At 40.6% G+C, this 27,060-nt stretch overlaps 2 protein-coding genes across 8 annotated transcripts in view; one reads left to right on the plus strand and one right to left on the minus strand.

The window, feature by feature from the left end:
• Positions 1–4,432, plus strand: part of apbb2a (amyloid beta (A4) precursor protein-binding, family B, member 2a) — a 34,095-nt gene extending 29,663 nt beyond the window's left edge. For 6 of the 7 annotated variants that reach the window (XM_030739408.1, XM_030739406.1, XM_030739410.1 and 3 more), the window contains 4 exons: positions 1,887–1,967; positions 2,071–2,186; positions 2,293–2,475; positions 2,715–4,432. In XM_030739408.1, the coding sequence (XP_030595268.1) occupies positions 1,887–1,967; positions 2,071–2,186; positions 2,293–2,475; positions 2,715–2,891 (557 nt within the window). In that variant the 3' untranslated portion in view covers positions 2,892–4,432. The remainder of the gene's footprint in view (positions 1–1,886; positions 1,968–2,070; positions 2,187–2,292; positions 2,476–2,714) is intronic. The other variant, XM_030739407.1, reaches the window with a different exon arrangement.
• Positions 4,433–4,487: 55 nt separating this feature from the next.
• Positions 4,488–26,653, minus strand: LOC115787056 (putative methyltransferase NSUN7). Its single transcript, XM_030739630.1, has 13 exons — positions 26,323–26,653; positions 24,632–25,012; positions 18,723–18,781; positions 16,293–16,423; positions 15,617–15,769; positions 14,776–14,959; positions 13,918–14,152; positions 13,308–13,451; positions 12,766–12,867; positions 11,443–11,578; positions 10,287–10,410; positions 5,641–5,890; positions 4,488–5,197 (listed from the first exon to the last, which is right to left on the minus strand). Exons 2-13 carry the CDS (start codon positions 24,981–24,983, stop codon positions 4,773–4,775), a joined length of 2,295 nt encoding a protein of 764 aa, XP_030595490.1. The 5' UTR covers positions 24,984–25,012; positions 26,323–26,653; the 3' UTR covers positions 4,488–4,772.
• Between the last annotated feature and the right edge of the window lie 407 nt (positions 26,654–27,060).

Here is a 27,060-nt window from a genome sequence, read left to right on the forward strand (position 1 = left end):
GTTACAGTATTTCTCCACATCTAAAACCACATTTATGATTCTTAAAAGATGACCTCACTGCCTGAGGATCAGCTGTGAACATTTGTTAACAGAAAAGATAGCAGCGTTTGGTTCACTTACATTCAGATAATGCTGACTCCAGAATAACTCCTCACTATAAACCCCTCACTCAACAGAGCTTTATCCTCACAGTGATAATTCTATTCACTGGTTTCCATTTTACTAATTCCCACTGCTTGTTCCTTTCAGTCCCAGATAATTATAGGAAGACAGCGAAAAAAGCCACGCCACAATTCATCCTTTGCTATAACTCCAGCTGCCATGCATATCTGCTGAGCATGGGGGGAAAATGCTCTGGCATCAGAATATAAAAGAAGTATATCAGGTCTTCACTTGCAGAGGCAGTCGACCTCATTAAAACCCAATTAGTGTTTCTTTGAGGTGAGGCCTGGTACTCCACAGCCCCCCATCCCAAACCTGGGATCAAAGAACGTCATGGTGGAAGATCCCTCACATCTTTTGTAGCTGTAACTTGTGTGAACTCAGAGATTGAACTCATAGACTTTTCATTAAAAACAGTGTGAGGTGTTGCCCTTGAACTGGATAGAACGGCCCATTAGCTTTAAAGGTTGGCTGTGTTTTTATTTTAATTTTTGTGCGTGGAACATAGTTCTCACCTGGATTAGAGCTCTTTTTAGGGTAGCTGGTAGTGCACAATCCTGTGTTGGGATACAATTGAGGAGATTAGCACCAAATGATTTGGGATGAGCACCAACACTAGGATAATCGCCCCGCAGTTCTTATCGGATCAGGACTGTCTGAGCTCTGCTTTAAAATGGAATTAATGTATGAAAAACCTTTCACAATCCACTGTTCATGAGACTACAGTTCGGAGAGCTTTAGCAGTATACCCTGAATAGGTGAGACAACTCGTGCTTATGTAAACCTGTGCACTCAGAGTTCTGAATTACTAAAATGTTGTCTGATTTCTACTGAGTCCATGATATCACTGTTGGGTTTGGTTGATGGTGCAGATACTGTACGCACAACTCTGACTGATTTAGCTTAGTGTGGTCACATGTAACCGAGCTAAAAATCAGTGACAAGAGGTCTTATTGAAGCGGTGTGGGATCATCTTCACAGAAAACAGAACAAAAGACAACCAGCATCCAAAGAAGCATCCTTCAAGAAGTCCTGGAGCACTATTCCTGAAGGCCAATTAAAGAGATTAGAAGAAAGCTTTCTGAGAGAGTTCAGGCTGTGTTGAAGAATAAAGGTGGTCATACCAAATATTGACTTTCAAGCTTGTTAGAGGTGTGCAGAGTCTGTCTGTGTTTTATATACTGTATCTCCACATAAGTTTGTTTTGCCTATTCTCAATTTTCCAAACAAAATATAAAGGCTTTTGTACAGTACTGTGCATTACACTTTTAAAACAGTTACCCTATCTGTGTCGACAGTCAAACATCTGGTGTCTTATCAGAAATCATCCCTCACTTCTAAAGCTAATTGTACAGAGTATCAGGTCCTAAGGGTAGGTGATGCTACCATCTGCACTCATTGAGATGCAGGTGATACAACCACACTCTGTACAGCAGTATTTTCTGCCTATAGGCCATCAGGAAAAGCTAAGCTTTCTCAAGGAAACCACTCCAGCCCTCCTAAGCTCTGCATGCTTCTGGGTTTTTTTCGTGCCCTAATCGTGTCAACACTGCCCCACTATATTAAAATATTCAGCAGTGTTTGTTTATTTCTTCACTTTAAGCCAATTATCATATGTGGACTTCTCTTTTGAAAATGTGCTTCAGATGTTGTCGTGTGATTAAATCTCCTGGGGGCAATCTGTGTGTGCACATGTTCAAATGTTTGTGTGTTTTTCTCTGCAGAGTTTCCCATGCCAAAGACTGAGTTGGTGCAGAAGTTTCATGTGCTCTATCTTGGAATGACATCTGTGACTCGACCCATAGGTAAACTTGAATCCATACTGATATCCAAACACACATCGTACGACCTCCTGCAGTAAATTCTTTGATCCTAAACTGTCAATACTCTCCTGTGTTATGTCGTCAGGTATGGACATCATAAATGGAGCCATAGACAGCCTTCTGACCTCTACAGGCAAAGAGGACTGGATTCCTGTTATACTGAGCATTGCTGATACCACTGTGGCAGTCATCAAAGAAAAGGCATGGGAATATTTGTTGTCCTGGGGACTGAAAAATAATGTGAATACGCATGTTAGTTATAGAGGAAAGCCTTACTGAACTCCAACTCTCTCTGATGTCTGTGCAGGAGGAGGAAGAGGAGGTACTGGTGGAGTGTCGTGTCCGTTTTTTGTCCTTCATGGGCGTGGGACGGGATATTCATTCATTTGCCTTCATTATGGACACTGGAAACCAGCATTTCCAGTGTCACGTGTTCTGGTGTGAACCCAATGCAGGCAGTGTATCTGAGGCTGTGCAGGCAGCATGTGTGGTAAGCTCTGAAACTGAGGTGTAAAAATGGCACATTTTGGTTTTATGGCAAAATATCGTTTCATGTGGTGGATTTTATTAAATTCTTACTCAGTCATTTAGCTTCTGTCATATTTCCTTTCTTCTTTGTTTGGCACTGTTGACATGGATTATTGGCTGGATTATATCCCATAGCCATTAACAATAAGGCTGTGAATGCCCAAATATTTATTCACATAAACCTTTCCTCCTCTTCCTCAGCTTCGGTACCAGAAGTGCCTGGTAGCACGACCGCCCTCTCAGCGTGCTGGCTCTTCCTCCTCGCCCTCTGCAGACTCAGTGACCCGGCGGGTGACCACCAGCGTGAAACGTGGCGTCCAGTCTCTCATAGACACTCTGAAACCCAAGAAACAGCCATCAGAACTCCCCCAGCAATGACCGTCACCACTGACCACTGCACCCCTCCCCAGCCTGAAAGCCACTCACACTTTTGCCACAACAGCACTTAATCAGTACCAGCCATGGTAACCAATGATGTACATACAGTATAACAAACATCACCACAAATTAAAGGAAAGAAGAAAAATTCTTGAAAATGCCTGATGATTAAAAAAAAAAAAGAGAAAATTCATCTGTTTTGTGTGAAGGAATGGAAAAGCTGGTATCACTGGTTGAACTTTGACCTTTGAACTTTGTCCATGTGGAACCTAATTCGTCCTGTATGCGGAATTCTGAGATAGATGGATTACTTGATCATGCACTATACAGACAGGATATAGGATTTCCAAGAAGATGAAAAGAAAATCACATTTCTATTTAAAGACTAGCAATGGAGCCCCTCGTCGATTTACTCATTTTTCTTTCCATTTCTGTCCCCTTCTGAACTCCTGGACTGGATGAGCTGCTGTAGCCTCCCAGGATTGCGGTCATGGATATTTGACAGATGAATGAGTAAAGCACCAAGATCCAGCAGCTACCCACCAAGTGGCATAAAAACATTTCAATCCCATCAATGAATGAGAAAACTTTAAAAAAAAAGGCAAAAAACTTGCCATCTCCTTTAATGACGAATGAAGTGATTGTAATAATCAAGCGTATGTAAATGATTGTATGTAGGAAGAGATCATTTAGGGCATAAACCTTATGCATACTAGAGTGACGTAAGATATTGGTGAAAAAAATCACAGAAGTGGGGTTTGATTTTGCATGTTTCCTTGATGGAGTTTGTTTTATCTTGATGATTTGCGGGTCTCGATGGGAAGACTGGTGAACACACAGAAAACTAGATGCTCTCAGCACAAGTCATTTCCACTTGACCATAACTGGATTGACACACTGGCACAAAAAAAAACAAAAAAAAAAATCTGGCCTTTCACCAAACCTAATTGAAAGGTTACTTTCTGTCTAATTTACAAACACACTATTTTAATGACTTTTGCTTTTCCGTCTTCAAAGAATGGGCACATCAACAAAAGAATGTTTTAATGTATTTTGCAGCTTTTTTTTTTTTTTTTGTGCATATGTTATAGAAAAGGAATAACGTAGTGCTTCTTTTCAACTTTACAAATTCCTCAGGAATCTTTATGGCATATACCTGAAATTTATGTAGAAGCGAGAAACTCCACTTGACTTGGCAGATGTGAAAGCGTGTTCGCTGTGCTTGGACATGAAAAAGCTCAAATTTGTGCGATAACCTAAGGATAAATTCAGTAAATCCAGCCAGTGTACTCCCACTCACAAATATTCACACACAAATATGCACATTTAGCAGTAAAAAAAGAAAGTCAGCTGTCACTGCTGTCAAAAGTTTTTTCAGGGCTCCTTTGGCCCGGGGCCACCACCTGCACTCAGTGTGAACTCTGTGAATGCAGTCTGATCTAAATGAAAACCACATTAAACAAACTAGAGAGATGCTATAAATCATTTCATTTCTGCTCTTCACCCATCTCCACACCATGTAAATGTAATCTGTTGTGACAATAAATGCATTACCAAAAGAAAAAAAAAATGGAGAACGTTCTTGGATATGTCCTTTTTAATTTTTCAGGGCAGAGGAACTGCAGATAAGAGCTATTCATCGTGTGTTGACATTGAAATGACATGGCATAGCAATATAAATATATACAGTTTGACTGGTCTTGACTCTGGCAAGGTTGTTCTTTATGGCACACAGGAATGACATTGAAATAACAAGAAGCAATAATGCTAGTACAAGCATTTAGGGTGACTTGGCATTCACATGCTCTGTGTCATGAAGTAGAACTTTTTATGTACATTTCAGGCCCTGCTGACTTTATTTAAATAGACATTTAACAAAAGCTAGCTCTTCTTAATAGTTGTCTTTGTGAAGTCAAAACACAGGAAGGGCTTTTCCCTAGCATCTTTGGAGAGACCACCACTGGAGCGGGAGGAAACAATTTGAGCTGGTCTCTTAAACTTGTTGGTGAGGCTGGGGCTGAATCTTGATTGGCTGTGCTGGGGTGGAAAAAAGTTGGGGAAGTGAACAGGAGGCAGGACGAACAGCGCAGGTTTCAGCACCTCCATATGAGCTTCACGCGAGCGGACCGCTGGGACCACAGGAGTGGCAGGAGAAGAAGAAGCATGCAGAGCAGTGGTGATGGGAGTAGCACTTTTTTCTAGTTTGGAAGAGGAACAAGAGGATCTGGTGCATTCTTGTCTGGAGTGAGAGAAAGAGCTTGTTATGGTGCTCTTTAAGGCATGCGGGTACAGTGATTTGGGTTTTCCTAAAGGATAAGAACAATAAGATGGGACAAAAAGCGTCAGAGCCAAGGAGATAAGGCATAAATGAACAATATATAACATGCTGAACTATGCAAAGTAAACATTATTGTTGGTACACAACATCTGTAAAATGTCAAGCTACAGTGCTTAGCTTAGGGCAGACTCAAAACTGTAAGAAATGCACAGCTTGGCTCTTCAGCTGCAAAAAAGTCCAATTTTTATGTATTCAACATACAAGATATAATGCAGCCATCAGTGAGATTTAGAGGTGTCCACAGGCTGTTTCTTTTCTCTCTTTTATTTTCAACTTTTAGAGAGGTAGGCAAGCTCTGCCTTCAGCTCCACTTTTTTTTTTTTACACATGACGGGTAGCTATCGCTCCTCTCCAAAGCAACTCTGCACATTCAGCTGGCTTGAGTTATATGACTTCTGTGCTCACACCCACCTTGTGATGACTGCTGCATGTTATTAAGAGCCTGGTGTCCACAGAGTTTAGCACTGTCACTGCTCTTGGTCTGCTGATGTTTGGGCTGAATGCTGGCAGAGAGGTGGGACTGGGTGGTGCGTACACTGGCTGCTTTTTTCATCCTGCTGGCGTTTCCGTGGTGTTCTTTTCTGGTAAGGTGGTTGGAGCCGAGTTTGTCCAGTATGCCTCTGGCATTTGCTCTGGCTATTACGTTGTGTGGTGCCTCGGGCTTTTGAGAATTGACAAAGCACACAGACATGAAGTTTAAAAATGTCCTAAAAATTTATTGATGAACATTCTTATTCTAAGTGATTATGATGAGGGGAAAAATCATTTGGGTGCCTCAAGAAGTACCATTTAAGCACTGAATGGTACTTCTTTAATGGTATTTCATGGTTATTCTACAAATACATTTTATGGATGGTGTGGACCTTATCTAATACTGTAAGAGAGGAGAGGAGAGGAGAGGAGAGGAGAGGAGAGGAGAGGAGAGGAGAGGAGAGGAGAGGAGAGGAGAGGAGAGGAGAGGAGAGGAGAGGAGAGGAGAGGAGAGGAGAGGAGAGGAAGCCACCATGTCCTTGCTGCTGGCTGTGGGGTCACCTGCTGTCTCAGCAGCGGCCCACTGCTCTCCTCAATGCCTGAATTATTCACAAGCACCAGGCACACTACAGGGACACAGCCTGCATGAGTCTTTGGGTCTATTTAGTTTTTTGAGCACTTGCTTGTACTTGCATGCAAATGCATTTAGGCATTTGTTCAAGCTGTCCACAATTCTACCTATATTCTATGTATGCTTGCATACGTACAGTGTGAAAGTGTGAATTTTCCACGTGCGATCCCGTGTGCTTCGATGCACTCTACACATGCAGGTAAACATTGTTTTAGAAGCACCTCTGTAATGCAGTCTTTGGTGGACGCCCTGAACTTTACTGACGCTAACTCACACAGACAGGGGGGCGCTGAATTATTCAACAGATACTCTCCCGTGCCTCCGTTTCTTCCCCCTCACCTCTGTAAATCTCACTTCCCCTCCATCTTCACTAACCAACTATGCCACACTCTGTAAATCTCTCATTTCCGTCTACACTCTGCCAAACTTAGCTGCCACAGCAGTTCCTGGATCTGAACCCGCTCTTTTGTTAACATTTATGTCCAGAATCATCACATCCAATATATCTTGGCAACAGCATCCAAATTTATGAACCAGGAAGAAAATAAAGACAAAGTAAAAAATGTAGGGTCCTGAATCTCCTGTTGATATTGTCCAAATGAATCCTTCAGCAGTAGCTTTTTTTTTTTTTTTAGAGAAAGGTCTACCTGCGATGTGCGTCGCGTTCTCTGGAAATTAGGCCACAAACACATCACTTGAACGTCTTTATTGTCCCCAGCTGTTCCTGCTCGTAAAGAACTTCACTGGGCACCGCTATGACAGCCAATATATGCCAGACAGCATTCAAACACTTATATAATTGCTATTTTTATGACGCTTTTCAGTGTGCCACAATAACTTTTGATTAGCTGAGTTTATTGCAGGTATGGAGAAAAAAAAAAAATCATGTTTGAGGCACCATTACAGCACTTTGATTATCTTTTCATTCCTATCTGTGGAGGTATAAAACATGATGGATGGTCAGTGAGAAACAGTGCAGGAGATCACACCCGGTGGGGGTAAGATGGCTTAATAACCACGCGCCGGCATCAAAAGCATAAAAGCAGATTTCATAATGTAGGGGGGGGCGGTACGTCATAAACGAGGCTATATTGTGAATTATGAGAACGTGGGGAAGACCGGTCACAAACACTTGATGAGAATTGCTGATGCACTTTTACTAACCAACCTTGAAGATCCAGTGCAACACGGCGCACCTGCAGCCAGTTTGGGCAGAGCATAGAGAGTCTCTCTAAAGAGCCACCCACACAAATAAAAGAGGGCGAGGAAGACGGCAGAAAAAGGCAAAGAGAGGAAGATAAAAGTGGATTGGAGAGCAGATGAGTCTGAATCAGAGCCTGTATTAAGCAATCAAAGCCTGTGACTGGAAACCACAATAGAGTTAGAGAGACAGAGTGCATCCCAATTACTAGTGTTCATAGAAAAATCCAAAAATTATCAAAGCTCCTCTCAAAGACATTGTTGAAATTGCGGCAACAAACCCAACAATCCCTTTTCCTTCCTCTTTTTCCTCCTTTGGGCTCCAAAATCCAAGATTTGTGTCTAACAGCTTGCTCTCAAGCTGACTTTGGCCTCTCTCACTCCTCTCATGTTCCGACTTGGGTGTTTGTGTTTTTACAGCAGGTTCAGACAATGTTCTTTTTCTTCACCTAAATCTCACACCTTTTGTCCAGATGCTGAGCAGACCAGGAAAAAAACACCCACACCCGTGACCCAACATTCTCATTTCCTCTAGCGCTGTGACCTCCTTCTACCCCTTCTTTACCTTTCCTCAAGGGTCTCACCCAGTGCCTGTCACACACTGTGATGCTCATTTTCACCCAATCTCAACTTCTGCTGCTTTGTCCCTGTGTACCGTCTGCCTTCTCTCCAAATATAATAATAACTCAAAGGCTTCATGCTTCAATTTCCCAGAAGTTGCTTGTTTTTGACAGATTGCAGCCAGCTCAGTGTGTCTACTTAATTACAATTCCCCACACTAATAAGCTCCACCAATTAAACTTATTTCACCGTGGTCTGTGTTTATCTACGATAGAGCCAACTGGCTCAGGGGAAGAAGAACAAGATATTTTCTCTGCAGACATAAATAAGGGATCACCCAATCTATCCTGTCTGTGCTGGCGAAAAACATACACACATAAACTCTGTGGGTACACAGCATTTTCATTTTGAAGGCTGAATAAACTGTCAGGCAGTCTTACAGAAGTCAGCAAAATGACACCCTGGTATCACACTGGTGAAGCACACAGTCAGGTCCAGGACTAATGATAGAACCTTTCTGTCACTTGAAACCAGACAGCTTGACAGGGGCAGATACTTCAGTACTGTGCTTGAGTCACCCTGCATTTCTTTATATTTTGCCAGGAAAATGGGGAACAGGTGTAGTGATTTATTAAAACATCTGCAAATATACATGGAATTACTATTTGTGAGGCAAAAACTGAATCTGCAAAATTCTAACGAGCTTGAAAGTCAATATTTGGTGTGACCATCTTTAGTCTTCAGCACAGTCTGAACTCTCTTAAGCAGCTTTCTTGTGATTTCTTTAAGCAGTCTTCAGGAATAGTTCTCCAGGCGTCTTGAAGGACATCTAAAGTTCTTCTTTGGATGTCGGCTGTCTTTTCGTCCTTTATCTGTCAAGATGATCCCACACTGCTTCAGTAACATTGAGGTCCGGACTATGGAGAGGCCAGTCCATGACTGATAGTGTTAAATTATGCGTTTTTCTATCCAGATATGCTTTTACTGCACTGGCAGGGATCACTGTCATGCTGAAAAATGAAGCCATTGTCAATCAGATTCTTTCCAGAATCTGATGGTGGATCAAAATCTGACAGTACTTTTCTGTGTTCATAATTCCATCTATATCCCCAACACCACTGGGTAAAACGCAGCCCCTAACCATGACAGAGCCTCTCGACCTCCTCTGTACATTCTGACAATGATCTGAACAAAAAATTTGAACCAAAATTTTCAAATTTGGATTCAACACTTCGTGAGACCTGTTGCCACTGATTTTCAGTCCATTTTCAGTAATCTGACATACCTCAACCTCAGTCACACCATGCTGAGATATGCTAAGTTTTTGATTATTAGCTCTTTGTGAATCACCTGTACAGCAGTTTTAGGCCTGTCAAATTGTTTTATCTTTGGCATTTTTTTTATGGATTCAACTAAAAAAATGGGAAACAATTATGTGATTTTTGTGACAGGCTGCTAGTAACAAAGTGCCTAAAGATAGGGACACAACACTGGTTAATCACTTCAGTTAGCTGCCTTTTTATGCTTGATATATATATATATATATATATATATATATATATATATATATATATATATATATATATATATATATATATATATATATATATATATATATATATATATATATATATATACACATTACACTGAAAATGGTCAGGAACACGTACTGGATTGAAAAATGACTTTCAGAAAGCCTGGAGATCTATTGCTCAAGACCACTTTTAAATAATTACAAGAAAGTCTGGCTCCTGGAAAGCAAAATATAAAGAAATGGTGAGCATAGTACTGCAAATGAGCTCAATTTGCCCTTATTTATCTCTTTGGGATGCACTGCCTAAAAGTAGCAGCACCAGTGGTCTGGTGGAATTTCATTTTCACGGAGCTTAGTTATCACTGATCCATTGTAAAATTGTTACTAACATTATAAAGTGTTGACTCTGCATGTGAAGGCAGATATTCCTTTTTGCAGGTTGGATGCAACACCCAGAGGTCAACAACAACAAAAAAGAAAAGCAGCTTAGTAAGATTTCACACTGGCTTCATCAAGGAGCAATTGAAGTTGTGCTGCTCTGTGATGAGTAATGACGATAAGTGTTTTCTAAGTAAATGTACTTTAAGTTCATGTGTACTATCAGGTGTGTGTATGTCATTGTTTATTTGCTCTTAAGGTTTCTGCTAAAGTGATGCTTACCTCTCTAGTAAGAACAGCCAGAAAGGAGCCATTTGTGTGCTCCGTGGGCTCCAGTATGAAGAAATTGTCTTTTTCATCTGTGGCCTCTGCATACTCAGAGGAGCTGAAAGGCGAAAGGCCTAACCTGAATGAAACACACATATTGTCCCTTTAGAATTATAAGGATCTATCTGACATTTCTGATGAAATTGACTTATTGTTGTATTCTTATTCATTGACTGCTAAATCAACAATATGTAACAGTTTTTTTTTCAATTATATGCAACTTTGGCCATTTTATTCACAAAACAAAAAGGTGCTATCTGTAAAATCAAGCTTTAACTTAGTATTATACAGTTCTATTATTTAATATCTCAAAACTGGTCAGAATGTAGGTAAAACCTAATAATTCTAAGGGGATGATATATGCAGACAGCAAAATACAGCTTACAAATATTAGTAGTAGTAATAACAGTAACAAAATGAAGTAGGGCTCCAACTTATGATTACTGATACTAATAATACTTGAATGCATTATAGCAGTTGTTTAGCCTGCAGCATTACTAAAAATGAACGCCCAATGCATGTTCCAAGAGCCCAAGCTTCTGTTCTAAAATAAATTTATATTGTCTAATGAATTTTTTTATTACTCAGTGAAATCCACAAACAATACACACATGCAGCAGATGTCAAGGTTAAACCAGTATGATCCGTACCAGTAATACTACCTTTGTTTTATTTACGCTAGCCTGAGGCACTGCCAGCACACCAGGCCAGCTCACTGCAGAGAGGATTCTGTCTTCATGCATTCAACTCAACAGAATTGAAAAACTTCAACCAGACTTTAGTTCTTAACCCCACAATCATACAAAGAAAAGAATCCTGGAGAAAAAAAAAAAAAACAGGAAGGCAAGCTGACTGAAAATAGTTTCTTCCATGGCCTTTACACAACATTTAGAGACATGAAATGGCACCTTTGATTACATTTTCACTGAATCTCCTTCTCTTCCTGTCAGAGGTTTGCTGAGGCTTTGACAGAAGCCCATCTAAAGGTAGGCAGACAAACAGCTCACAAGGCTGACAGACAGACAGACAGACAGCAAGGCAAACAGAGGAAGAAAGGCAAAGATGGAGAGAGAAGCAGAAAGCACACCGGGGTGCAGAGAGTGCGGCTGACCTGAACTTTGCTTGTTTTGGTTCCCCCTCCTGGTCTGAAAGGGCCTGAGCTTTCTGCAATGCCTTTCTAACCACGTCGGCATTCTCTTCTGGGTATGATGAACACGTGGAATACACTACAGCCAAAACTTTGGGGACTATACACAAAACACACACACATTCAGTTGAAAAGCATTCCTTCATCTCTTTTTACAACAATTACATTTGATTATTCAAGCTGAGCCGTCCTCCTCATCAGCCGCTCCCTTTGAAGGAATGCGCTCTTGAATATTAATTTCTTTACACTTCTCATGCATGTACATTGCTCATTTTATTTAACTGCTGCTGGCTTGAAGATTTGTTTGGCCGTTGGCAGTTTGATTTCCTTCATTTGAGCTTTGATTTCTTTCTTGCTGTCTAATTACTGCCAGACAGAAATAATTAACACTCAGCTGATGAAGAATGAAATCAGTTCAGATGTGGCAAATTGGCTCCAAACAACTGCAAAATATCACTTGGAGAGGTGAAGCTGGCACAAAAAGATGAGAGGAGCGAGGCCGTGATACCGTTCAGGTTTCCTGCGATGCGCTGCTCCTCAACAGACATGAAAGGCTTTGGAGGTGTGTGTGTGTGTGTCTGGCTGAGCAAGTGTCTAAGTGGAGACACTGAAATGAGACCACCGATGCAGCTGAACCATGGCACTCAATATGTACTCGCCATTAATTACCAGTCCTATTAGAAAGCATCTACACTGGCAAAACCCACGTACAAAGGCTGATCAATAGCAGCTTAATTAGAGAAGCTGGTTTACATTCCCCCCCCCGCCCCCCAACCTACAGACTCCACCTGCTCGATGAACACAACCCCGAGCAGACACACAAGGATCCCTGAACAAAACAAAATGGACTGATGCTAATGGCGTGTAACTCACTGATACAGATCTGCTGAATAGAGGGAAATACAGTATATACAGTAGAACACAACTGAGCAAAAAACACGCTGACAACAGATTAAAACAGTGACATCTGCATAAAACAGCGTATGATGCAACTCTACTTCAATGACGACCAGTTCTAGAAAATGTATACAACAAAAAAGCAGAATTAATAAACACTTGTGTGAAATGTGCAAGGACCGCTGCAGAAGACTGCGAACGACCAGCACAGAGCAACATTAGCATTCCTAATTAAAACTCCAAGGACCACCACAAGATTCAGTCTAATGGCATAGGAGATTAGATAATTAGGGAGTGTAAGCAACATTGTATCAGAGAAGTGAGAGAGCCTACATGCTTGAGACTCAGATTGTATGGTGCATGTATGAGACCAGGTGGTTGTACGCTCACACATCAAGGCATGATCAATATCCTTCCTCTGCTGTGCTACCAGGGATTCCAGTTTGCTTTGGGCTATGGAGCCCTGGGACAGGTCCTGCAGCAGGTCTGTGTCTGAGAAAACAAAGAAGTGCTTCAGAAGAGAACAATCTTTAGCTTTATTAACTGCTGTCTTCAAGAGGGTATATAAGCTACTTTTTTATCCACTCTGTGTTATGCAACTACAAAAGACTTCTGTGAGACATTTGTTCAAGGGGAAAATGTTCAATTTTTAATTTTAAGACTAGATTAGTGCTTTTCACTAAAAGCCGCTGCATAAAAACATTAAGTGCATGCTTTCGTGCTTGAATTTTTATGAATGCAAGAGTTAAAAACTGCACAGGAATATCAATATGCATAATCTGCATTTAAACAATGTAAATTTGCATATTCACATCCTGCAGTATGTCCAGTGTGCGCAATATTCTGATTTGCGTATATTAAACTGTATGTGCAGTTCTATTTCAGTATAGTAAATAAGTCTACATTGTATGGCTCACTGCTTAAATCATTACCTCCATTTTCTTGCAGTATGAAATCAACTGGGTTGCTGATTGCAGACACAGAACACTTGGGGGTCAACAGGATAACGCACACTTTTTGAAGTTGCTTGTTACAGGCATGCAAAGACTGAAATTCCTCCAGTATCAGTTTCACATCTAAGCAGCAGACACAGACAGTATAATGATAACCAGCACCAGGAACACACATTTTCTCAGTTCTTAAATTCTATCCAATGACGTCCCACTATATTTCTTTATAGAAGAATTCCACGCCTGAAGGCATCGTTTGCAATCATAAAAATGTCAACTTTGTTCCTTCCCCATTTTTATTTCTCTAATGACTAGCTGAGGTGGCAGCCACTATCAGCAAAATAACCTGGTTTAAAGCACTCTGAGTTTATATGAGTCTCTGGGATTTTTGCTGACAACAACATCCATTTTATCACTGGAACTCACCAAATCTTTGTTAGTCTATATTAACTTTTCTCTTCATTTAAAGAGACAGTTAACAGACAGGTGCTTTCTTTTGGGCTATCTTTTTTCTGTTGCCTCCTTTGTCTCTAATACAAAGACACAAACTGATGCTGACAACACACTCAAGGACACATCAGCTTTGTCTTACTGTTGCAGCCCATTGCAGAGACAGTGAGCTCGAGCTCCTCCCTTTGAGCTTCTGTGTAGTTGTTGACACAAACGTAGACTTGGGGCTGGTTGCTGCTGTTGGCTTTATACTTTTCTGCAATTAGGGAAGCGGTGTGGGAGACGGTGAGGCCGGAGAAGGAGCCCACCATAAGGACATGTCCTTCCTCTGGCAGCAGGGAGCACACAGCATTTGGGCCCAAGCTGCATGACTTATCCTACAGGCAAATCGAGTAAAAGTATTAAGTTTGCTGGAGAGACCAACACACTTAAGCTGCAATCTTCAGGATCCAAGTTTGCAGAAATGCCGTGAGACCTAAACTGTGAAGAGGCAAAGCAGGGAGGAGAAAAGGAATGAGAAATATTCAGCAGCAGAAAAATAGCAGAGAGTGCTGGAGAGTCAGAGAAGACATTTAAAGGAAAGATGATTAATTAGGGAGAGGTAGTGAATATTTGATTGAATCTGGCCACAAAAATCTGATTTACTTGTGTTGTGGTGCTGTGTACTGTTCACAGTTTATGTGGCAGCTTGACTTTTATGGAGCAGAAATTAAATGATTAAACTGTCCAATCTTCCCAAACGGGATAATTCTTTATGGCTCAAAGTGAAGCACGGCCATATGAGTTGAAGTGCTGTGAAATATCTGTATCTGGGCAAACTAATCTTACTTGGCATAAGTGATTTCAGTCTTACAATCAATTTGAGAAAGTCCATTACCAAAGTGAAATCATAAATATCAGAGAAGACTGATAGAGCTAAACAGACTTCCACAGTTATATTAGAGTCTTCAGAGAGGGGACCGCTCTCATCAGAAACCTCGTCTCTCGGTGCAGCTCGTACCTGGATGATGAGTTTGTGTTCGCTAAGCAGCTTGGTGGAGTACAGCTGAGCTTTCAGCTGAGCAGGGAATACAAGTAAATCCCCACAGTGGGGATCCTGGCAGAAGGTCTGGCCCTCCAACTGCCCAATCGATTTCACCTGTGAGAAGCCAGCGCTCTTCAGGACACCTTGGACCTCATCAAGACTGCAAAAGAGGAGAGGAGCGATGAGAGAGGAGAGCAGATTAGTGGAAACCCAAGAGAAGGGATAAAGGAGGAAGGTCAGAGGTGGGACAAAGAGGAAGACTTTCTCCTCTCATTATTATTATCTCCCATTATTAGATAATAATAGTGTGCCTAGTTGCTATTTGGCCTCTTAAGAGACTTTAATAGTAATATGGCCTTTATAAACCATTAACACACTCATACATTTACACATATAAACACACACACACACACACACACACACACACACACACACACACACACACACACACACACACACACACACACACCATTAGTCCCAACAGGTGACCTTTACAGTCCCAGAGCTCACTGAGGGCTGCTGCTGATTGAATCTGTCTACAGCAGCAGGATTTACACCTAACTGAATCAGGCTGTCAGGCCTGTGTACACACACACACGCACGCACACAGTGTGTAGTCCAGACATTTAATTGGATGTCAGCTGGGTACCTGGCCCATAAAACACTGGATAGCACGCAAAGTTAAATGTCTGTGTAAATGCAGGTGCATGTGGACGCCTGCACACATCCTGGGTATGCTTACAGTGCATGTCTGTGTTTATGTACAGGTGTACATGCAACTGTGTGTTATCTGCTTCTGGGGAGGTGCTCAGCTGACCTGCTCTTCAGTGTGTTGACCCATGCGTAAAGTGGAAGATTGCTCGATCGCTCTTGCTTCTTCTTCACACTCTCTGGCAGGATACACTCAATGGACAAGAGATCATGTTTGATCCTGCAGCGGGCCAGAGAGGCAGCCAGCCTGGTTTTAAACCTGCACACAAGACAAACAAAAGAGCTCTAGAGACAACTTTGTGATGGGAGCACACAGCCCTGATTTTTCTTTGAACTTTGAACATATTTTATGTTTATCCACCAGATACCTTGCGTGGGAAGTAAACAAATACTTTACAAATTAAAAAGACTGTGTGAAAGGAAGCCAAAGGACTTCTTCCATCTTCAAACTCGACCTTCATATTGATCTCTGTAAAGTTTTGTAACTGAGGTTTTTGCACAGTTTTTGCAAAGCTGTCATGTTTGTTTGTTTTTTTTTTTTACAAAATCTCTCCAAAGACATGCAAACAGAAAAACAGAACATTCACACAACCTGCCAATATCCTGAAAACTCTGTCTTTGGAGAACATTTTGCCATGATGACAAACCCACACATGATAATGACAATCCCAGCCAGGCTGTGAAGGTTTTAACTACCTTATCTATAAAATTCCTCAGTTTTTATTAATTTCACCCTTAGTGGGTCCTTCTTTTTTAAGCTTTTGTTATTTTTCTTTTCCCACCTGAGGAGGTAGTCTTCTAAATCTCTAACTTCCTGTACGATCTCCTCCTCCAGTTTGCATTCACGAGGGAGGAACTTCCTGTCCTGGAAGTCATAGAGCATGACGGCAGCAAGGCTCATCTGTTCGTCTGGCTAGAACATAAGAGCAAAAGGCACAGTTAACTGGTGACTTTCATTTTAAAAGCTAGAACAAGAACAGAACCCTGAGTTGGGTTGTTTTTAAATAGCTCCATTTTGGTTACATAATGAGGAGTACTATTCAGTGATGCTATTTCCTGTATCTGTATCGATTCAGTGACTAAACTGTATCTCATTTACACAAACTGACACACACACAGTAGCTCAAGGATGTCCTGCCATGACCCAGCTTTTGCTACTTAATTAAAACTAGGAGGAAGTCTGAGTTATGTCTCCACCTCTCTCCTACAATTATCTCGCTCCCTCCCCTTCTTCCCATGTCTCTCTCTCTTCCTCTCTCTAACTCCACCTTTCTCCCCCTGAGGGTGGGAGGGCACCAGCCGCATTAGTGGCAGATGGTGCTCCACTGCACAAACAGCTTGCCACATCCTCACAACTGGGCTAATGGGCAGAGAAGTTAGAGCGCTACAAAGGTTTCTGCTGCAGTATAGGAATTAGCCTGTACTTATTATTCAGCACAGAGGAGTTTAATTTCATATTTGGAAAGGTCGGTTTCGGAAACAGGTTGTGGCACTCTGCTTTTTACTCACTCGTCTTCCCTCATTACCTCAAATTCCACTTGTCCTTTACCAAGGTTAAACACGCGGGTGTGGGAAAATTCCCAGTCACTGAGCTTGCCTAGAAACAGTGTCCCGTGGTGGGAAACTGTAAACATGTTGCTTGGCGACTCTGATCCTAATCAGACTTGATCTGACTTGGTTTTAATTTCAAGGCTACAGTAAATTATGGATCAGCAAGGCTAAATTCAGTTCCAATACATATGCATGTACTGTTGATACAACATTAATGCACACTCTTAAAAATAAACAGAACAAATTCAAGGTAAATGCATATTACTACATGAGATGTCATTAAAGTTTCATACAACTCATCTTACACGTGGACTGAGACTCTGTCATGTTAAACGCTTTCTACCTTATCTGTCTTCCTGACTAGTATTATTCAGGTTACTTCCATCCTCCATGGAATTTAGGCTTCATTTTCCTTCTCCATTGTGATCAAATGTGCTTTAGGCTCAAAGCATATCTATAGGCTCATTTTTTTATTCTACTTTTTTTCTCCAAAACCCTCATGTCTTTTTACAGCCAGTCTGTTCTCTCTCTCTCTCACTCTCCCCCCACCCCACCCCGCTCTCTCTACCAAGGTTGAACTTTATAGATGCCAGCAGTGTAAAAGAAGGTGAGAGTGAGCTCTAAAGACTTTCTCATTGTGTCTGGGCTTTATTGTCTAGCTGGAGAAATGCAGAGTAACGACCTGCCACCATCCCGTAGGGAGAGCCATTCATTTCACCCTGGGCCATATTTCACAAGGCTACAATGCAAGTGTACGTCTGTGTGCCTGTGGGGAATTACACTGCAAACACATATATTCATGTGTATTAATGAGCCCATGTATGCTCAGGCCCTCGCTGAAATAGACATTGACTATCTTCCATCTGTAAACTCCACGACGGCTCTGTTTTCTGTTTACACCTTCACCGCTGCTTGCCTTCATCACTCGTCTCCTTCACCTGCTCACCAGCCATACCATTGCTCTGCATTCTGTGCATGCTTTATCACCATCCAGCATGTCAGAGAAAAAGCTTAAGCAGCCCTCCTCTTTGCTCACATTCTTTTTTGTGGTGTGTTAAAAGTAGGGCAAAATACACACCAGTCTCCGCCAGAGGATACCTCGTCATTTAAGAAGCGAGGTGTTCTTCTACTAACGGCTGCAGGTTCACGGCTGTGCTGTAAAGCTTTCTTTTACGAGTACACAACATCATAATAAACTAAAAAAAATTGGATGGAGGACAGATGCCGGATGGACACTGTGCAGAATACACTCAGATGCCACGTACAAACTCACTGCCCCTGGGTTGTTACATTTTGATTTCTTTGCTAATTAATGGGGTGTAATAAAGGCAAACACACAGCCAGATATCTTCTGCCACATAGTAACGTTTAGATTTTGACTCCAGAGGGAGTCGTTGTCATTGATTAGTGCGGGGAATATAAACAAAACAAGGTGCTTTGTGAGCTGATGAAAGAAGCGTATCAGTGCAATAAATCAATATTACTGTTGCTGATTATAAGATCAGACAGAATAGAGCAAACAACATGTGAAGCATAAACAGCAAGACATGAACACCAGAGAGTGTTTGTGAAAACCCCAAGGTAAACAAAACTATACACAGAGGGATAACAAGGTAAACGCCGAAATTACTGCCGTATAAAATGATATGGAAATGACTTACCATCGGCTGAGTGAGATAAAAGCAGCTGTCAGTCATGATGTCCTCCAGCAGTTCTTGATCTGTACAGAAATAATAAAACAAGGTTAAAAGGATGGAAATGCAATAACAGGGATTTCAATAACTAATTGTGAGCGAGCGACGATGATGCATATTAATGCATCTTTTATATCAATGTCTAATTATCCCTCGAAACCAATCCTGACTCTTCCATTTGGAGGAGGAGACGGAGGCACAAGAAATTACTCCTGTCCATTAATGAATGCATATCTAATGACAAAAACATCAAAACACACAAAACGAGCTAAAAGAGATGAAGACAAAGAACAAAAGAGGCTCCTAGAGGCACCCCGAATGATGGCAATTTAATTTAAAAAGATAATTCAATTAGATCAGGGGTTTAATTTCCCGTGATTTAATGCTTATTTGGTGTTTAATTAGACCCGATCTGATTTTTCATCCGATTCTTTTCTTTCACTTCTTGTGTCTGTGGTGAGAGCGTGCAGGTAATCGAAGGAATAATGACACTGATGACATATGAAATAATGAACAGGGTGCAACTAGACCTAATGAGTGAAACCAAATATAAAAGGCATGCGTGTTTTTCATACTAGACTAGTATTGGTATGGGTAAATATTACAGGCATTTCCATCTTATTCATATCTTTGATTAACCTTCAAATAACCAAGTGCGATCATTTATGAGCCCAGCTATCACGCATCATTGTGATTCTTTTAGTCTACTTTTCCTACAACTTTTGAGTGCTTATGCACATCATCATCATATTACACATCAACAAGCAGGATCTTTGTTAATATTTCATTTTAAACAGAAGTAACAAAGGGTGAAAAAACACCCTGACTATGACTATGCAATTTGTTGTACACAGAGTATTACAGAGGTACCAGTTCACCTATACTCTGTACTTTGTACATTTTGTCTTTTTTTTCTTTTTACTTTTTTACATAAAAATTATTGAAAGCAATAATTAATCAAATTTCATTAAAAAAAAAAAAAAAAGTATCCACATGTAAAATATAACAGGGCCATAAATGAGCCCATTCGGTCATTTTAATCACTAAAATGATTTGGTCGTTGGGTGGTGAATAAATGTTGCAGTTCTGACTTCATGGCTGTCTTATTTTGCACTTATTATTTAAAAAATTAAATTGGATATATTATCTGTCAAACTTTGAACTGGTGACTTTGAACTGTTAAAAAAAAAGGTGAGAGCTGACGATCAGATATCTTTGCCTTGTTTATGGTGGTTTTCCACCCCCATATCCATGCTATCATATCATAAAAGCAGCAACTGCCACACAAACCAACAGGACTCTTTTCCTTAAAATATACATAAAAACAAACAGGCTTATCCTTACCATACCCATCTGTGAACAGCAGGTTCTCGTTTTCCGATATGCATGAGATGGAAAGACAGCAACACTTGCCTGGGTATCATGTTAGGATTAAAGAACAGCTGCTTCCAAAGTTACTCTGCAGGTAGTGTTTGCTCTCTGCAGACGGCGCGAATGGGGCAAAAGGATAATTTCCCTAATATGGTTGCGTGTCTAGTGAGATTGGAAAACAGACAACTGTGAAAGGTGCAAATAAGACGCATGTGTTTCTTCAAGTGTGAAACTACAGTTTTGAAGTTAATGCTGTTTGTCTATCACGAGGTTGGTTTGCCTCTTGGTTAATTCCTATTCCTAACAGACGCACCTCTAAAGCTGCAAATAAGCGGTAAACCCAGACCCCATCCACTGAGCCGCCATGGAAACCAGACAATGCTGTTAGCTTATCGCAACATCACAATTCACACTGGGCACCCCTATACAGTGTAGGGCAAAGCAAACATCTGCATGCAGGTACACACGCGCACACACACACACACAAACAGTTGTTTGTTACACAAACAACTGTTTTCATGTGATAGAGCTTATCTTTAATTGAGGAAGCAGGGGCCTACGGCATCAGCAGTGGTCTAATTTACTGCAGATGGAGGTGAATAAGGTTTAGAATTGTCCCCATTACTGCAAAAGGCCTTAAAGATAATCCCTTAGGAGATAACCACTCAGTGTACACTGCAAAACAGATCTCTGAGGAGGCCATGATACTTGATTCTGCAGAGGTCATGGTCTTTAACATGCTGTAAATTCACACACAGCAATCTGAGTAAAATGCAGAGGGAATTCTGCTATAAATCACTTACAGAAGACATCCTTGCACAGCAGACAACACGCTGTTTTTTACCTGGGGGATGATGCAGAAATTCTTAAATGTGACATGCAACATGAGCCTAACAAAAAAAAGGTATCCTCAATCAGCAGGAGGCACTGCAGGATGCAGAACTGAGGTTGTGCGTCACGTGGCTTCCATCCAGGTACTACACAATGAGCAGTGACTGATGGTGACTATAGTCAAACAAATGCTTGGTGCAAGAGCCAGACCTGAATGTTGTCTCCTTTCCTCTTCAGCAGGTCTTTGTCTCACAGTGTTCTGCATCAGTACACCCAATTGCACACTAATATAACACTGGACCAGCCAGAAAGGGTACCTGCCGTAAGTTATACATTCACCTTTGGTCTAAATGGTCAATCTATCTTAAATATTATGTACCTGGACAATTTAATATTTGCTGAGGCACAGTGGTGGTGGCTGCCCTGATTGTGGTCAAGGACAAAATCTTTCTGCTCTTTCTCATGCTATACATCCAGCATAGCACACAAAGTGGTCCTTTCTCACAGCACAGAGAGAAGAGCAGCCTCAGTCATTTGACAGGCTGGCAACCCAGTTGGCCATTCTGGACAATGAGGCAGAAATACTCAGAGGAGCAGGCAGCAGAAAGAGGCAAAGAGAGGAGGAGGAGGAGGTGGAGGGGCTTTTATGGCTGGCGACAAGGTCAACTAAATTTCTACCAGCAAAAATTCCCACAAAAATTACTTTACACAGCTTAACACGAGTGTATTCCTCAAAGCAGTGGCAGCACACTGTATAACCACTGAACAAGATATGAAACCTTGAAAACATAACCTGCCTCTAGGTCAGTGATCTAGCAGAGAGCCACACTGGAAATTTTTCTTTTTCAGAGACAAAAGAGGGTGCAGAAATAGAAAAGACTCACAATGAAGTGTAAGAGAAGGAGAAGATGTAGAGAAAACCCAGAGAGCCATGTCTTTTGTTTATGAAATGCCAAATCTACACCAGGGTAAATACCATCCTCAACACCAACCCCATAATATTTAGTATTGCTCAACATTCCCAACAACACTCCTAAAAGGGATTGTCTGTGTCCTCAGCCTCCAACATGGAGCTCACTGAACCTTTTGCTCAGGACAGATAAAAAGTTATAATCCCAAGATCAATACTAGTCCATACTCGCTGACATTTTGCTCTGCGTGCTTTTCACTCGTGAAGCATTCCTTCTTTAGGTTAACATTTGACCTTGGTTCAATTTCGGATTAGCCTTACAGCAACTGCGTGTCTGTGTGTGGCTCCCAGGATGCTTGTACTGTATGTTACGCATGTCACTAGAAAATCAATCTCTGCACCAAAAGTTGGCATGTTTGCAGGAGGAAGAGGAAAGATTAAATGGCTTTGAGCATGTGTAATTTCATCTACACAGCAAATATCACAAAAATGCTAACGTGACTAAAATGCATACCTGATTAAGGTACTGTATTTGAACCAAAATTTTCAAATTTGGATTCATCAATTCATAACACATGTTGCCACTGATTTTCAGTCCAGATCTTGCATAATGTGGCATGCCTCAGCGTTTTCTCCCTGTTTGCCTTCCTTAAAAATGGCTTCTGGACAGCCACTGAGACCATTTCTGATGAAGCTTCAGTAAAGAGTAGATGAATCACCTGAAGGGCCAAATTATCTCTCAGGTCTTGTCTCACGTCTTCACTGGATTTATCCTATTTCTTAAGGACATGACTTTCAGATACTGTTCATCTGCTGTAGATAGTTTTTTAGGCCCGCCTCTTTTGTTGTTCACATGTCCAGTGTCCTCAATTTTTTTTAAGGGCACATTGCAATCTGTGCTGAAAAATGCCAGGTTTTTGGTTATTAGCTGTTTGAGAATCACCATGTTAATGCAAAAATACTATTCTATCCTGTCAAACTGTGTTATCTTTGGCATTTTTCATAGATTCAGCTAAAGAAATGGAAACAAATGCTGCGCTTTTGTGACAGGTTGCTAGTAAAAAAGTGCCCAAATTTAAAATTGGTTCTTTCCTAAGTTGTCTGTTATGTGTAGAAACAACAGTGGTTCATCCATTGAGTTAGGTGCATTTTTAATGTGGTTCAGAAAAAAAATTCAATACTCTGAAAATGGTCAGGCACAAGGACTGGACTGAAAATAGTGAAAAAGGAGCCAATGTCCAAAGAAAAGCTTTGAAAGACCTCCAGAAAGCCGGGAGAACTATTGCTCAAGACCACTTAAAAAACAAAACACACACACACACACACACACACAAGAAAATGCAGCTCTTTGAAAGCAAAACATAAAGAAATCAGGGGGTGGCTCAAGACTTTTGCACAGTATTGCAAACGCATACTGTAATTGTTCTTAGGTCATTTTTGTTTTAAGCAGAGCTCAAGTTCATGCTCTTGTCCAAATTAAGTTTTAATATTAGTTCATCTTCTCAGAAAAAGATAAAAAGAGAGTGAAAAAATTATTATCTGTAACAATCTTCTCAGTTTCTCCTCGTAATGTAAGCAGGCTACTATGACCTAGAGCTATAAAACTAATATAAGTTACTCAGATGAGGTGCTGGAGCTGGTGATGATGGATATTTTTGAGGTGATCTGCATTAACTGTTTGGTATGTAGGTGTGACATTCATCCAGGTCCAGTGGACAGACGGTGACAAGGAAAAAAAAAAAAAAACCTCTACGAGGGTGTTCCAGCAACCTGACCTCACCATCCACTGAGAACACGTTAAATCGATTCCCTGGCAGTTGGCTCGCTTCCCCTGCATTATCTCCATGGTGATTACACACCCCTGTGACTTCGGTCACCCAGACCACACCCTAGTCCCAGCAAACAGATTATAGGACAAATTGATTTGTGGCATCACACAGAATTCCCCTGTGGACACTCAACCATTTCCCCTCTTCTACTTGCCCTTCATCAATCTATCTATACATAATTCTACCTGTCAATTAACTTGCCCAAAGCTATCCATTCTAATTTGAAACCGCAAGTTTGTTTTGCCACAAATCAAATCAATTTTGCTAGCAATTCAAAGAAAATGAAATGATTCAAAATAAGAGCTGATGAAAACCTTTCCTGATGTCACTCCACATTCACCCAAACCATAGAACATCTAAGCATGAAGCAAAAATGAGCAATTTGATTTCTTTTTAATAACAGAAGAGGCTTTAATACTGTATCTAAGGGCATTCTCCGAAACTGAGTCACAGCAAGTTATGCTCGAAGTATTTCTGCATAAAATGAATCCCAAAAAACTGTGTGCTTTGTGTTGCACTGTAAGCACTGATATGTAACAGACTGCTTATCCACCCTCAACAAACAGTGACTTATTTTATTAATGGTTAAATGGGACTTCTACTGTTCCCGTGCCATTAAATGACTCATCCCATGGTCTCTATTGGGCTGCCACATGACTGTGTTTAAGAAGTCAGTCAGGTTATAATATTCAAATGGTACAAGGTCATGTTTATTAAGAAAGTTTCCCTTCTGTAGAGTTGTGGAAAAAGCCACTGAAGGTAAAAACAAACTATGAAAGCAAAATATTTGGCAAGGAAACGTCAGGCAGCCACTTACCTACTCCTCATTTGAGGTTGGTGATTTATGTTTATATGAAAGTCTGGCAGAGAAAGGCAAAAAAGAATAATCAAGGTTCAACAAACAACCCTAGGCTAACAGTTAATTACAAACTTACATTTAAGTGTGCTGAAGGCCAGCTCATAAGCTGCACGCTGTTCCTCCTCATCTCTGACTTCAGGCAACGGAAGTTCTCTTTCACTGCCATAATTCACCAGTTGGTGTGCAGTGGGTTTCTTCAGGTGGTTATTCTGAAAGATCACTGATGCCAGCAGGTAAACTCTGTCTGGGAAGCCCCGCTGGCTTTGGATGGTGATCTGGGGCTCTGGAGGAGCTGCAGTGTTGTCACTTTCAGCTTGATCATCCAGCTGGATCAGGTCTTTGCTGCTTGTAATCTGGGAAACAGACTTTTTTGTCTTGTTTTGGGAAGGGCACTTGTGAAGCCTTCTGCTGTTCTTATTTTTCACCATCTTCTAAGGTCAGATTTTCTCTCAGACACCTAAAAACACACCATGCATAGTTATCATAATTTCATTTTTTTTAGTTCAGTTTTAGAAAGCTTACAGAGTGTGCTCACTTGTTTCATTTTAGTTATATTGTTTGAAAATCTTTATTTTAATGGGATTTTTGTTAGTTTTAGGTTTTTGTTAATATGACATATGTAGACATCTCAAATCTCAAATTTGATCAAACTGACAAAGACTAAAGACAATGATATTTTTAGTAACTAAAGGTAACTAGAATGCCTGGGTCTTTTTTCACCCTTGGTTTTAATTTTTAGTTTAGTTCTGCTTCACTATAATAATCTTCATGCCATGTGCTCCCATCAGGGAGAAGCTTGTCTGTGCTGGCTGTCGAGACAGAGAGGATGATGAGGAGCTTTTACCCTCAGGCCATTAGACTTACCTACCCTACCACTACACAATTACTCAGTTACTCACTCTTGAACTATGTTTGTGTCTCTTATTTATGCACAGTTGGACTGGTACATAAGTATTTCCCTGTGCATTATAGTTGCATAATTGTATACGTGACAAATAAACCTATTCTAATTTTTAATGTTAAATAATGCACAGACCATTTTAAACTTCAGGCTAAGAGATTTTGTGATTTGAGTCAATATCAACATAATGGACATGACTTTACCTAATATATATATATATATATATATATATATATATATATATATATATATATATATATATATATATATATATATATATATATATATATATATATATATATATATATATATATATATGGGTTAATTAAGAAAAATAGAATATCTGTAAATAAAATTACAGGCATAAATGATTGCAGCCAGAATGCTAGTCATAGTTATACTTAACTATTTTTTGCCACAAGTATATCAATATACATTTTTTTTTAATTTCATTTCCTATTCTTATGACGCTACGTTTAGTTGAATTGAGCCGTTTGCTGTTGGGGAAGGCAACACTAAATTGCAAATGTAATATGTTGGGTATTTGTGAGGGGCAAGTAAAATAGGTATGACAATACAATCACAAGACCTTTGCCTCATCGGGCAGGTTTTATGACAAATATATTCATTTTTTAAGTCATAATGATATTAATATTGTTTCGATAACCTTTCCTCTTTTTTTTTTTCATGTCCAAATAAATAAGTAATGAGGGGTAATTTTTTTGAGCATATTTCAGCATTCAGTACAATACTGAAACAAGTGAGCTATGGCAGTTAAGTTTCCCTATTTACCACAGCAGTGATTTAACAAAGCGCACCTGACTCTCTGCCGCAGCAGAGCTGGAAAATGGGTTGTTATTCGTTACCTTTTGAGAAGATCTCCCCGTTATTCTCCATAGTTCCCTGCGCAGGTAGCTTAACGGTACTGGCGCTGCTGCTTGTTGTTCAGTTAAGTTTTAACTGCCAAATTCTCCCCCTCCAAAAAAAAACACAAACCTCGACCCGAGCGTCTCCCCGGATATTTACTACAAGTCCTCCCGGAGCCTTCTGATGAATGATTTATAAAAATGATCCACTGCAGAGTCTCCACTTAAAAACAAACTTTCTAAACATCAACATTACGCCGCCGGTTTGGCTTACTGTAGCTTGCTTCCCTCACCAGGGCAACCGCATGCTAATGTTGAAGCCCCGTTCTTCACGGATCAGGAGTCTCCTTAGCGCTGGATGCCCTCCATCTATCTGCAGCATATGGGCTTGTTAAAATTTTACAGGGCATTATGTCAGAAAGCCGCTAACAATATTAGATCACTTGCAGATGGCACGCAGCTGCTGTTTCATCCAAGGGAAGTTTATACAAAAAAAAAAAAACTCCATTTTCCTCTGCGTCCTGCATTTATTTAACTCTTTTAATATTGCGATGCTTCATCTGTGTCATTTACGCTTTGTCATTTTGTATGTTTTTCACACTGGTTTCAAAGAGAAGATTTAAATTCCTTTGTTGTCATAAAGTATGGGTTCAAGAGCTCCATTAAAAAAAGGCCAGGGCCAATGATTGCTTCAGCACTCAGGGCTGAGCCTGACATTACTGTTGGTAATGTTGTGAA

The sequence above is a fragment of the Archocentrus centrarchus genome, chromosome 10, assembly GCF_007364275.1.
Source record: "Archocentrus centrarchus isolate MPI-CPG fArcCen1 chromosome 10, fArcCen1, whole genome shotgun sequence".
NCBI lineage: Eukaryota > Metazoa > Chordata > Actinopteri > Cichliformes > Cichlidae > Archocentrus > Archocentrus centrarchus.

Bases quoted from the DNA above. Each gene is read 5' to 3' on its own strand.
- LOC115787056 (XM_030739630.1), bottom strand. From the start codon at position 24,983: ATGGTGAAAAATAAGAACAGCAGAAGGCTTCACAAGTGCCCTTCCCAA. The intron at 15,770-16,292 runs GTGGGAAAAGAA...TCTTGTGTGCAG, and splicing joins TTAGAAGACTACCTCCTCAG to GTTTAAAACCAGGCTGGCTG. The intron at 10,411-11,442 runs GTCAGCCGCACT...TGTTTCATTCAG, and splicing joins CCAAAACAAGCAAAGTTCAG to GTTAGGCCTTTCGCCTTTCA.